This window comes from Stegastes partitus, unplaced genomic scaffold (genome assembly GCF_000690725.1).
Source record: "Stegastes partitus isolate 25-593 unplaced genomic scaffold, Stegastes_partitus-1.0.2 Scaffold2138, whole genome shotgun sequence".
In the NCBI taxonomy this organism is placed as follows: domain Eukaryota; kingdom Metazoa; phylum Chordata; class Actinopteri; family Pomacentridae; genus Stegastes; species Stegastes partitus.
The window spans coordinates 67,629-78,823 of record NW_007579869.1 but is presented as its reverse complement, the minus strand read 5'-3'; the positions used below and the strand labels follow the sequence as shown (position 1 = coordinate 78,823).

Here is an 11,195-nt window from a genome sequence, read left to right as displayed (position 1 = left end):
CAGCAGGTGGTGTCTCCTAGAAATGATCCATAATGAGAAGACTGCTTCACATCAGGACATTTTTTAACTTGAACGCTGCGCCCACGCCTCAAAAAAGTTGCTGCTGAAGTCTTTAAACATTCAGCTCCAGAACATTTGGCTGACGGACCCACAGATCGGGTTCCTTCAAGGTGAAGTTTTCAGAGAGAATAAATCTGAGGCTTCACCTGCTTCGTAGCTTTAAGCAGAGAGAAGAAGTCGAGGCTGTGACCTGAGGAGCTTCGGCTGCTGCTGGACGAAGCGTTTCTTAAATCATCTGAACTCGTTTCTTTGGGTTCTGTGTTTGCTGGAAACATAAAGAATTATGGAAGATGGAAAACTTCTAATATTCTCATCATCTTTCAGTGTGTGTGTTGAAAAAAAAGCAGCGTCAAAAGAAAGTAAATCCTTGTCCGCTCCGTTCTCGAGCTGCTCAAACGAACAACAATAATTTGGACCTTCAACCAGTTAAAATGAAGTGAAGATTGAACGCAGCCTCTGGAAAACCTCAGCTGCTCCAAAAGCCTCCATCAATACACAGCGATTAACCCTCTGAGCCCCGAAACCCAGCAGCAGCTTTAAAAAGCTATTCATCTTTTTTAAAAATCACCAAAATGACATCATTTATCAGAACCAGAACCACCGTTTCCAGCTTTAATGGTCCTTGAACTCCTCATCTGTAACGTGCTGTTCTGTCAGCGAGGGCAACCACATCTCAGCTGAAAAATTTAATTTTGTCTACTTTTAAAAATCCCCCCAAAAATCAGCCTTTTGCTCTGATTACATTCTGTTAAAAAGAAAAAAATCTGCGCTCATCTGTGCAGCCATGAAGCCGGTACTGACCCAGATTCAGGTAACGGTCACATGAGGAAAATTCAGGAACCTTTCAGCTGAACAGCAGGCAGTGCTGACATAGAGCAGGAAGTAGTAAACACCTGTAGCATGCAGTCACCTGAGTTGTACCTGTTGATTCCTGATTTTTTTGCTTATTTTTTTCCCCTTTCTTAGGCTATTATGTCACTAAAACCTTGTTGTAATGGTTGTGCTGTTTCTATAGAGGTACAGGACTTTATGTTGCAGTGAAAACACAAAAAATGTCCAGACAATGCTCAGAGTTGAGAGCGTTAAAAACCACCAGACAAAAAAACAAAAGCAGCAACAAGCAGCCAACAAGCAGCCACTTACGGATGTTGTACTCCTGGACCTTGTTGATGTAGCTGTAGACCGGAGAGTACCCGAAGAAGACGAGCATCACCGGCTCGCCGTCGGCCAGCTCCACCACGTGGGCCGTGTGGCCCTCCAGGGCGTAGGGAGGGGGCGGGGCCGGTTTCCGCGGCGACCAGGTGCGTCTGGGGATGTTGAACACCCACATCTCGTCCGTCACGTTAGCGGATCCCGACTCCAGCTTCCCGCCAAACATGTAGATGTCGTCCTGCACAGAGGAGCAGACGAGAGGTAATCAGATCAGTCTGGTGTCGGACCGTGTTCTGATGTCAGGAAACTGTGAAGACGTCACGTATGAATGTTTGGTCTAGAGCTTCAGGCTGCAGTGGAGAACTTTATCGTTCATTTATAGTTTGGCAGCAAACGTGGCGTCTGAGATGAAAGTGGTTTTGTTTCTGAACACATAATACATGAGAGAAAATCCATCCATCCATCATCTCTACACCTTCATCCTCACCAGGGTCATGGGGGGCTGGAGTCTATCCCAGCTGACTCAGGGTGAAGGCAGGTTCACCTGGACAGGTAACCAGTCTATCACAGGGCTACACTTAGAGACAGACAACCAAGCACACTCACATTCACACCTACGGACAATTTACAATCACCAATTAACCTCAGCATGTTTCTGGACTGTGGGAGGAAGCCGGAGAACCCGGAGAGAACCCACGCTGCACGGGGAGAACATGGAGACTCCACGCAGGAAGATCCCGGGTGTCCTCACCGGGACGTGAACCGGTGACCTTCTAGCTGTGAGGCCACGGTGCTAACCACTGATCCACCTGCAGCCCTGTTTTTGTTTCAAACACATAATACATGAAAGAAAATAACAGCTGAAAACCCTGTGAGCCATGCATGTGCTGAAACGGGAAGTTAATTGATTTTCAGCCTTGTTCTTGCTCCAGACTTTGCGTGCCTGCTCCCTCCATCACTATAAAGACTAAAGCACATCAGCATCAGAGGGTCTCCTGCACTATTACTACACCTGCTACAGTCAGACGTCTGCAGCCGGCCGAGCATCTTCCCCGGACGCCACCACTCACACAACAGCTCTCGTCTGAGTATTTACATTTCTTTAAAATACTGAGAAGATGCTGATGGATTCTGTATTGATCTGGAGCTGCAGTGACCATTTAACACCTGCCAGTTGTGCAAATTTCCATCAGGGACACCTGAGATTCACAGATAATCTGCTGCTGCTGCTGCTAAATGGGGCCGAACCTTCATCCTCCCACCCCGTCGATATCTGGCAGCATCACTCTGCCTCGTGTGTTTAGTTCATCACAGCAACAAACACGTTTACAGTTTGTGATTTTACATCGAACCAGTTTGGTTCAGTCAGAAAGAGCTCAGGTCTGTTTGACGTGTTTCATTCAGGCTGCTGTGAAACACGTCATCAGCATTTAAAGCAGCACGACTGCTTCTGTTTTCACTATTTTAAACTTAATGTTATTTGCTTGGTGAGTTTTTAAACATTCAAACTTGGCTGGAAGTGAAAAACTTCATTGGTTTGCAAAAACTTTAAATCTGTTTTTAAATCACTAATAAACTGGACACACATCGGTTGGATGGAATCAGCTTCAGGTGAACATGTGGCTTGTTATTCATGCTTCTGCTGATGTGATGGTGACCTTTCAGAGGTCTGCTGAGGAGCACTGAAGTGTTTGCTACAGCGTTAACAAACAAACCGAAGGCAGCTTGGTTCTGTCTGACGTTAACCAGTCCAGTTATTAACACATTTCATGTCGAGCATCATCGTTCACATGTTAATATTCATCCAGACAGTACTTTTGACATGAGAACATGAGTTATGACGGCTTTACATCCCCACAGATGATCTAACATCTAACCTCAGCAGACCAAAATATCAGCGTGAACCCGACGAAGGGCGAGAGGTGAAGACTCTGAACGTCTCAATGGAGCACAAATAAGACGTCAGCTGTCCTCGAGTCAAAGAGGTTTTCATGAGACACTCTGGTGATGAAGCCAAGTCGTTCCTGTCATCCTCCTCCAGAGGAACCAGGACGGTTTCAGGTCAGACTTACAGTAAACACCAGTTCCTACCAATCATGTGCAGGCTTCAGTCCGACCTCCTCCGGATCAAGTCTGACCTTCATCTGTCTTCATCCTGCCTCCCGTCCTTCACCATTAAACCACTTCCTGCTCACAAACCCTCCCAGTGTTTGGACAGCGACGCGTCACCGATGCTCCGAACCGTGAAGTGATTGATCAACGGGGATCGCTCTGATGTTCTCATTTCTTTACGGGACGACGTGAGTAATGGGTCAGTCGGCCAGAAAACGTCTTCAGCTTTGTGAAATGACCTCATATCGCTGCCGCACACTCCACCGAGCCAGAGCCGTCTCCAGATAAGTGCTGCGACATACGTTTCCCTTCATAATCAATTCAGTTCTCCGATATTCAACGACAAAAAAACACAAAATGAGTTACAGAGCAGACAGCGGTGCCGTTTGTGGAGGCGGAGATGGAGAAGGATCCATCAGGGGGCAGTCGTCTGGTTCATTTGAGAAGCCGGAGCAAGAAAATCTTTGTGTTAATTTTCTACAGGAGGATAATCAATGTTGTGCAAAATTAGCCCATAAATTGTCAGAGTTTCGAAGCCGGACTGAACCTCTGCTGAACAGTAAAAAACAAGCGAAGTGTGAAGTTTCACCAGAGACGGAGCTGCTGTAGGTCTGAGGTAGTGAACAGGACACAGAGATAGAAGCTCTGATGACATGTTTGTTCTTTAAAGCTGCTTATTTCTAAAGACGTTCAGAGTGAAGGTGAGTCTGAGCAGCGATGCATCAGTTCAACACACGTCTGGTTTAAAGCACAAACTTCTACGCTGAATGAAAATGTGTCTCCAGCTGATGGACGTTTGGAAAGTGATGTTCTCGCTGCTATGATTCAGATCGATTCAACATTTTCCAGGTGAGACTTGTGCACAGACTGAAGCTGGACTCTCACATTCTGAAGTTCAAATATCCAACTTTTACTGGAACTTTCTGAATAAAATATAAACTAAATACGAGCATTTGCAGCTTTTTGTCGTTGACTGAAGACTCATTTTTGATTTTTAATAACCAGATGAACAGATTTCTGTGTTTTCAGTCAGTACAGTGATATTCCTCTTTTTATCTTTGCACATAAAGAAAAATACACATTAACCTCCTGAACTCCAAAACCCACAACAGGGTTTGAAGGACGTGGGATCTTTATAAAAATAAAAAAAATAAATTAATTAAAAAAAAGCCAAGTTCACAGCATTTATCGGAACCAGAATCTTTTCTGGCATCTTTAAACAAATCATCAGGAAAATTAACCCAAATCTGAACTGAAAACAGGAATATTTCATCAAAATCATTTTAAATGTCTCTTTTAAAAAAGGCCAAAAATAAGATTAATCTATAAAAAAATAAATTAAATGATGCACTACTTGGCATTAAGTGACTGAAACACAAATTAACTGGAAAATATCACTAAATTAAAATATCTACAGTTTGGAGCGCCGCAGGTTGTTTTTTTTCCCAGAAACCTGGACATCTGGAGAAACGTTGCTCAATGTGACTCCAGGTTTTTTAAATTATATGATTTATTACCAACCAAACTGCCTTGTTTGTTGTTGTTTGTGTTGTTTTATTAGAATAACAAAAGAAACCTGATTTTGTTTCTGCACAAAAAAACAATCGGGCCTGAAGTACGTCTGCCGACTTGACCTCCTCCTCCGTCACTCAGCACCGATTCTCTGGAAGTGCAGAGTTTTATCTCTGTTTCCTTACATGTGTTTGTCAAAGACCTAAATGATGATTACTGGAACAGTGGAAGACGCCAGCAGGCTGCCAAAGGGTTTGGTTTTATTTTCATATATTTATGCCAGATTTAATATCACACCAGACACTGTGGATGAGCTCCAGACGACCTCGTTGTTTTCGTAGATCAATTAACTGTAGATGCTGTTTTACAACCTGTTATCTAGTTTTAGCTCAGTTTCAGGTCTTTTCCTGAATCCTGCAGCCAGGACACGTTTGCATTCAGATTTCTGTGGTGGTGAATGTGTGTGGAGCCCAGATTACCAGCTTGGCTGCACTATAACTCAGCTATGACCTGAAACACACTCATACTGGGGCTGCGTTCTCATATTTTCCACTATTTTCTCTGCTGTTTACCTGGTAGAGAGCCAGCGAGTGTCCGTATCGGTAGAGAGGACCGCTGCTGACGGGAACCACATCCCACGTACTCGTCTCCAGGTTGTAGCTGCACAGAGACACAAAGCACAGAAGCTTCAGCACCGAGAACCATGGAAGCTGGAGAACAGGCGCTCTGTGGCGCCGAGTCAGACGGACGCTGCCTACTTGAGGACCATGTGGTAGTTGGAGTAGTTGAAGGAGTATCCTCCCACCACCCACATCAAGCCGGAATGCACCAGGGCCCGGTGGGACGCCCGACCCAGAGACTGAGCCGACGGCTTGACGCTGGGCAGGACCCAGAAGGCCTCGGTGGAGGGGACGGAGAGGGAGCAGTCCGGACCTGAGGCAGGAACAGAGGAACGAAGCATCTTTTAGAGCTGCACCGTTAGACACCACAGCGTAGCGTGTAGAACGTTTTATTTGTGTTGCTGATTTTAAAATGAGAGGAATTTAGTTTCTCACTGCCGGATCAGATGCTGCATCGTTAATCCTGACAAAACCACATGTGCTTGATTTTATTTTATTTTATTTCTGGGATAAATAAAGTATTTTTCATTTCATTTACACTAAATGGTGGCAAAAAAATCTGTTTTCCTCCAATAAGTGTGACTGTTCAGAACCACAGGAGTTTTATATTCACTCCACCTCGACTGCCTTTTGGAAATACAGTGAAAAGGAAAACAAGGAGATGTGATCAGTCATAAGTATGAAGCCACTGATGGCAAACATCCCACTTGTGGATCTGTACCTGCACAAGCCATAAAATCCCCCCAAAAAGAGCCTCGAATAAATAAAATAATGTTAAAATCATGCATCTATAAAGGAAAAATATACATAACAGATGCACATTCTTACATTTCAAATCAGATAAAACAGCTTTAAATGATCAAAAGTATTAAAAAACAAAAACACCACCACACCGGACTGAGTCGGATAATCGACCCAAACATGACCCACACACAGAAACATAAGAAAACCTTCATTCAGCCTTTTATAGGCTTTAAGTTGCTGTGTTTTGCTGAGAAAACCCTGATTCCTGGAATGTACGTGGACGTTCTGTTGACAGGGCTGAAGACTGAGCATCCCACCGTCCTGCTCTGCTCCAGCTCAACAGAAGAGACGTGAGCGCTGACAGCGAGGCTGCAGATCACTTCCACAACATCTGCTGGTGTCTCCAACAGAGAAACACCTTCAACATCTTCAGTAAAGTCAATTATGTGACCTTCAGGAAGCCTACAGACATGTTTTATCTTAAAGTCTCTCAAACTTAAATATGTGTACGATGTTTTCCTCTTGAAGCCCAAAAATCTGTCAGCAGGTTTGAAAAGCACGTTAGCTTATAAAAAATCTATCTATAAAAAACACATCATACACTGTCTGATGGTCGTTGAACTACACGAGGAAAATTATTTAAATCTGAGCTTAAAATGGTGATATTCTCATTTCAAAAAAACAAAAATAAAGTGATTGTTTTAACCAGATTCTGTAAACAAAACCAAATAAAATATGTACACTTGTAAACCCATCATTAGTGAACAACAGTCACCACATGGGAACATGAAGAGGCTGAGGAGGAAACAAGCACGGACACATGGACACATGGACACGTAGTGGTGGGGCTGACTAAATTAAATTAAACCAACTAAAATTGTAAAATAACTTCAGTATGTAGACTCACTATTTTCTCTGGACAGTACTGATGACACCATTTTTTAAATAGTTTTGAGTCAGAGCCCACTTGGCTTTCAGCTCAGAGCTTTAGAATCACTCACATGGAGCTCTTTAATGCCGTTTCCTCTGGAATGTGCAGATCTGAAGTTCGCTGCAGCTCCAGCACACCAGCTCACCTGCAACTCTGCTCAAACACTGCAAAACTACTCGATGCTACACACAGAAAAAGAACAACGATGCAGGACGTGTCACCCTGCAGACGGACAGGATCGGCTGCTGAGGTTCGTTTGTCTGAGTTTCTGTCGTCAGTAAAGTGCAGCTTCGAGGTGGAAATCAAACATTCAGCCGGGACGCTGTGTGGACAAACTGAAAAGCCTAAAACAATCCCCATCATAGAGGATAAAACCCACGAGAGGTGATCTGATGAGTGAATAACGGCTCAACAGGTAACGACCGAGACACGAGGAGACCAGCAGCATCCAAACACTCGCCTCCTGCTGCAGGCTGAGCAGAGCCGACGGGGGCAGAACGACAAACAGCAGCTCTGTTCATTAACACAAAAACATTTGGATTTTTTTTTGTGCTGCCAAACGGCGGTTGCCATGACGACCGCTACCTTTACTACAGCCGCTGTTTGAGCGACTGATGGCTGCTCCGAGGCCGAGCGGTGTTTCCCCTCCACCGCCTGATTCATTACCGGACTGATGTCAGCATTCACACAAAGCACTCGTAGCATTTAGAGAAGTCAGGAGTCCAGAGTCTGACTCATTTTAATGTCATTTAAGTCTTTAAAACAGGAAGTAACTGTTTGTTGAAATGAAGTCATCACAAATTAGAAGCACTAGTGTAAATAGTGAGTTTGCAGAAGAGTTTATCAGCAGATTCTTTAAATTAAAGCCTTAACTGTGGACTCACTTTGATTATTTCATCCAGTGTGGTATCAAACATAGACCTCCTCACAGGGTGGGTGTGATGGATTATTTTACCTGCTTTCTAAAGCTCAGTTTGTTCTGTACGGTTCTTATAAACACACTGGACTGAACTGCTCTGCGTTCACAAATAAATCAGACGTTTAATGAAAACGACACCAAATCCGTTTTGTTCTGAGAACTCTGCTCGGCGCCGCATTGTCTGAAAATCTGGGCTCATTTCGCTCACAGCTGTAATTTACTGTGATTATTTCAGGTGCAAAGGCCTCCGTGTGCCTCCGCAGGTCTAATTGAGCCATCAAAGGTTTAATTTCATGCCAGAAATCAATTAGTCGGAGCAAATGTGATTATTTGAATAAATATCCAGCAAGGTGTCAGAAATATGACATTATGGCAGGAGTTTCACTGACTGCACAATGGACGCTGCACTTTAGCATCAATAGCTCTGCCTCCTTATCGTTGATTTAATCTTCTATTGTTTTAATTAACCGTTTTATTTATTGTGTCTTATTGTTGGTGCACATGAGCATACGATAAATAAACCCTCTGGAATCTTATTAAGATATGAGGGTTTTTAGGGTAGCTTTATTTGCTTGTTGTTTTTAAAAAGATAGATTTTATTTAAAGGAATCTGCTTCAGTACTTGTAGAGTTTCTCCTTGTGCTTACAGCTTCAGTCCAGCAGGGGGCAGTGCTTCATTATTTAATCTAAAGCGTCTAACTGGCAGGTTCAGAAATATTATTAATATTATTATTTAGAAACGTATTTGTCGATTTTTTGTGGTCGTAATGGTAGATACCGCTGCATGCAAAGCATCTGGAGACAATCAGAGGACAGTTTTTGCATTAATATCAACATGAAGGAATATCGACAGACACTTTTGGAGAATATGACATGATTTAAGGATTCTGCAGCCGATTAGCATCACTGTGCAGGATTATAACTGTTTAACTGGATTCAACAAATGAGGAAAAACCCTGAAGGAAACTCAGAAACTGAACCAGAGCCCATCGGTTCAGTCCATAATCTCAAATCATAAAGTTGCTGAGAGCTGCTGCTGCAGGAGGAAACTGTTCACAACTGAAACATAAAAAAACAAAACAAATCATAACAGTAAAGCCACGTATATTGTTCCCCTCCAGGCAGCATCGCAGCTACAGTTTTATGACACCAAACTCGACTGAGTGAGACGACGTTAGGCCGGCTGTAAACAGAAGGACGGTCGAGCTTCTGAGTCGCCTCCTTTTGTCGGTTTTAGCTTTGTTTCCTTTTTCGCGTTAATAATGAACAAAACGTTAAAAAGACCCCTTTCATGAGAGGCATCCTGGGAAATGTGGTCTTTGTTTGGAGAACAGCCAGAAGCTGCATCGACCTCGTTTGTTGTGATCACACAGAGATTATCTGAAGTTGCTTTAATGACATTTGGGGCTGAAATACATTAAGCATCGTTTCATGATTAGCAAAACAGAAGATGCCAACATCCATCATAAACGTGTCTGAACGTCGTTTTAAACGTTGCTCTGTCGTTTCCAGAGTCTGAAGAAACGTTCTCTGTTCTCTTGGCCTGAATCCTGACGAGCTGATTTCACGAAACCAAGTCGAAGCAACTTTACGCGACTCGGAGGCAGAAGCACTAAGATGTGGACGTTTAGATGGACTCCTGTCTGATTATTGACTTTATGATTTTATTGTTGTTGTTTTATGACGCTGCAGCAAACCCTCTATCTCCACATAAACCGTATTTAAAATGTCACACAACCCTAAACAGGGATGCTCTTATAACAGAGACTCCTTTATCCTCGTTAAATAAAGGTCAAATTAAATGTAATTAATCTATTTCAGGATGAGGAATCTCTCTCTGCACGATGCAGCAGAGTCACCAAAGAGAGGTTTATTTTTTAATTAACTCTCTGAATCCCAGAATCAGCTGGTGTGTTTAATAAGCACGTTCTCATACGGAAACCAGTCACCGTTCATCACAGCAGGAACTGAAAAAACAGAAAGAATGGCCAGAAGTTCTGCTGAGTTCTCTCTGTTTCTAGCCATGGACGTGTCGTGTCCACAGAGCTGCAGGACTTTACATTGCAGTGGAAAATGAGCCAGGAGCAGAAAACTTGAGGTTAAATTTAGCCCTGTAGATATCTATAAGGTCAGATCAGAAGCACACAGTGTGAATTAATAAACGAGATAGTTCAGATATGTGAAAGTCTTGACACCAGTCTTTACAGTAGCTCCACATCAAAGCGTCTCGTCCTGCCGCTCCGGCTGCAAAGACTCCTTAATAAAGTCCTCACTTGCTATGCATTACCCCGCTTACTTTTAATCTCCCTGATAAAATTCAGTCCTCCAGGCCGCCTCCTGCCCGCCCCGCTCTCTCACCTTGCCAGCTGTCGTTGCAGACGCAGAGCTTCTCTCCGGTCAGGTCGCAGTAGCCGTGGTCCGGGCTGCCACAGTTGTCCCTGCAGTACGGGATGTCGCAGGCGTCCCCCTTCCAGTACTCGTCGCACTCGCAGTACACTCGGCCCGCCACCGAGTTCGCCGTGCTGCATCTGCCGTGGCCCGAGCAGTTGTTGGGACAAGAGTTTATCCTGCGGGAGGCGAAATTAGGCAGAAAGTCAGGGAACATCTTCAAGGTTGCGCAGCACCGCGGGGGAGAGGCGGCTGGCTGCGACCGGCCAGATAGTATTTTTAGACAAGCACACAGCCTTGAGATGTTGTGGGAGAAAGTAAAAGTGTTACAGGCCGAGAAGACTACAGCGGCTCTGAAGGCTTCTAGGAAAAGGTTTAAAAAAAACTCAAGAAATCATTGAAACCCCCACTAATCAATGGGCCACGTTAAGGAAGGTGATGTGAGAGCAGCTGGAGGGCGACGCTGCCTTCAGGACACGTTCACGTCGAGCTCGTTTCCAGCTGCAGCATAATAAGCTCTGATAAACTTTACTGCCTCTGCAGCACCAAACAGCAGCCGCACAGAGTTAGCTGAAGGTTGGTGGAGACCAAAGATGAGACAAAAGACTCTGTTTCTACTATAAATGTCACACAGGTACCCCACCTATCAAAGGTGGTGTTACTGTGCTGTTCAGCTCCATCCAACAACACCATGAGTCCAATCCTGCATTTTATTGACGCACAGGGAAAAAGAATCCACACTGGGCCGTGCAGGTAG

The 11,195-nt window shown here is 44.1% G+C and overlaps 1 protein-coding gene across 1 annotated transcript in view; it reads right to left on the bottom strand.

Moving 5' to 3' along the window:
• Positions 1-1,189: 1,189 nt before the first annotated feature.
• LOC103374083 (attractin-like protein 1) overlaps positions 1,190-11,195 on the bottom strand; it is a gene marked incomplete at its 3' end in the record, with an annotated part of 55,179 nt that continues 45,173 nt past the window's right edge. Inside the window, exons 5-8 of the mRNA XM_008304113.1 lie at positions 10,409-10,617; positions 5,595-5,769; positions 5,409-5,496; positions 1,190-1,450 (exon numbers count right to left, since the gene is read on the bottom strand). Of these exons, the coding sequence (XP_008302335.1) occupies positions 1,190-1,450; positions 5,409-5,496; positions 5,595-5,769; positions 10,409-10,617 (733 nt within the window). The remainder of the gene's footprint in view (positions 1,451-5,408; positions 5,497-5,594; positions 5,770-10,408; positions 10,618-11,195) is intronic.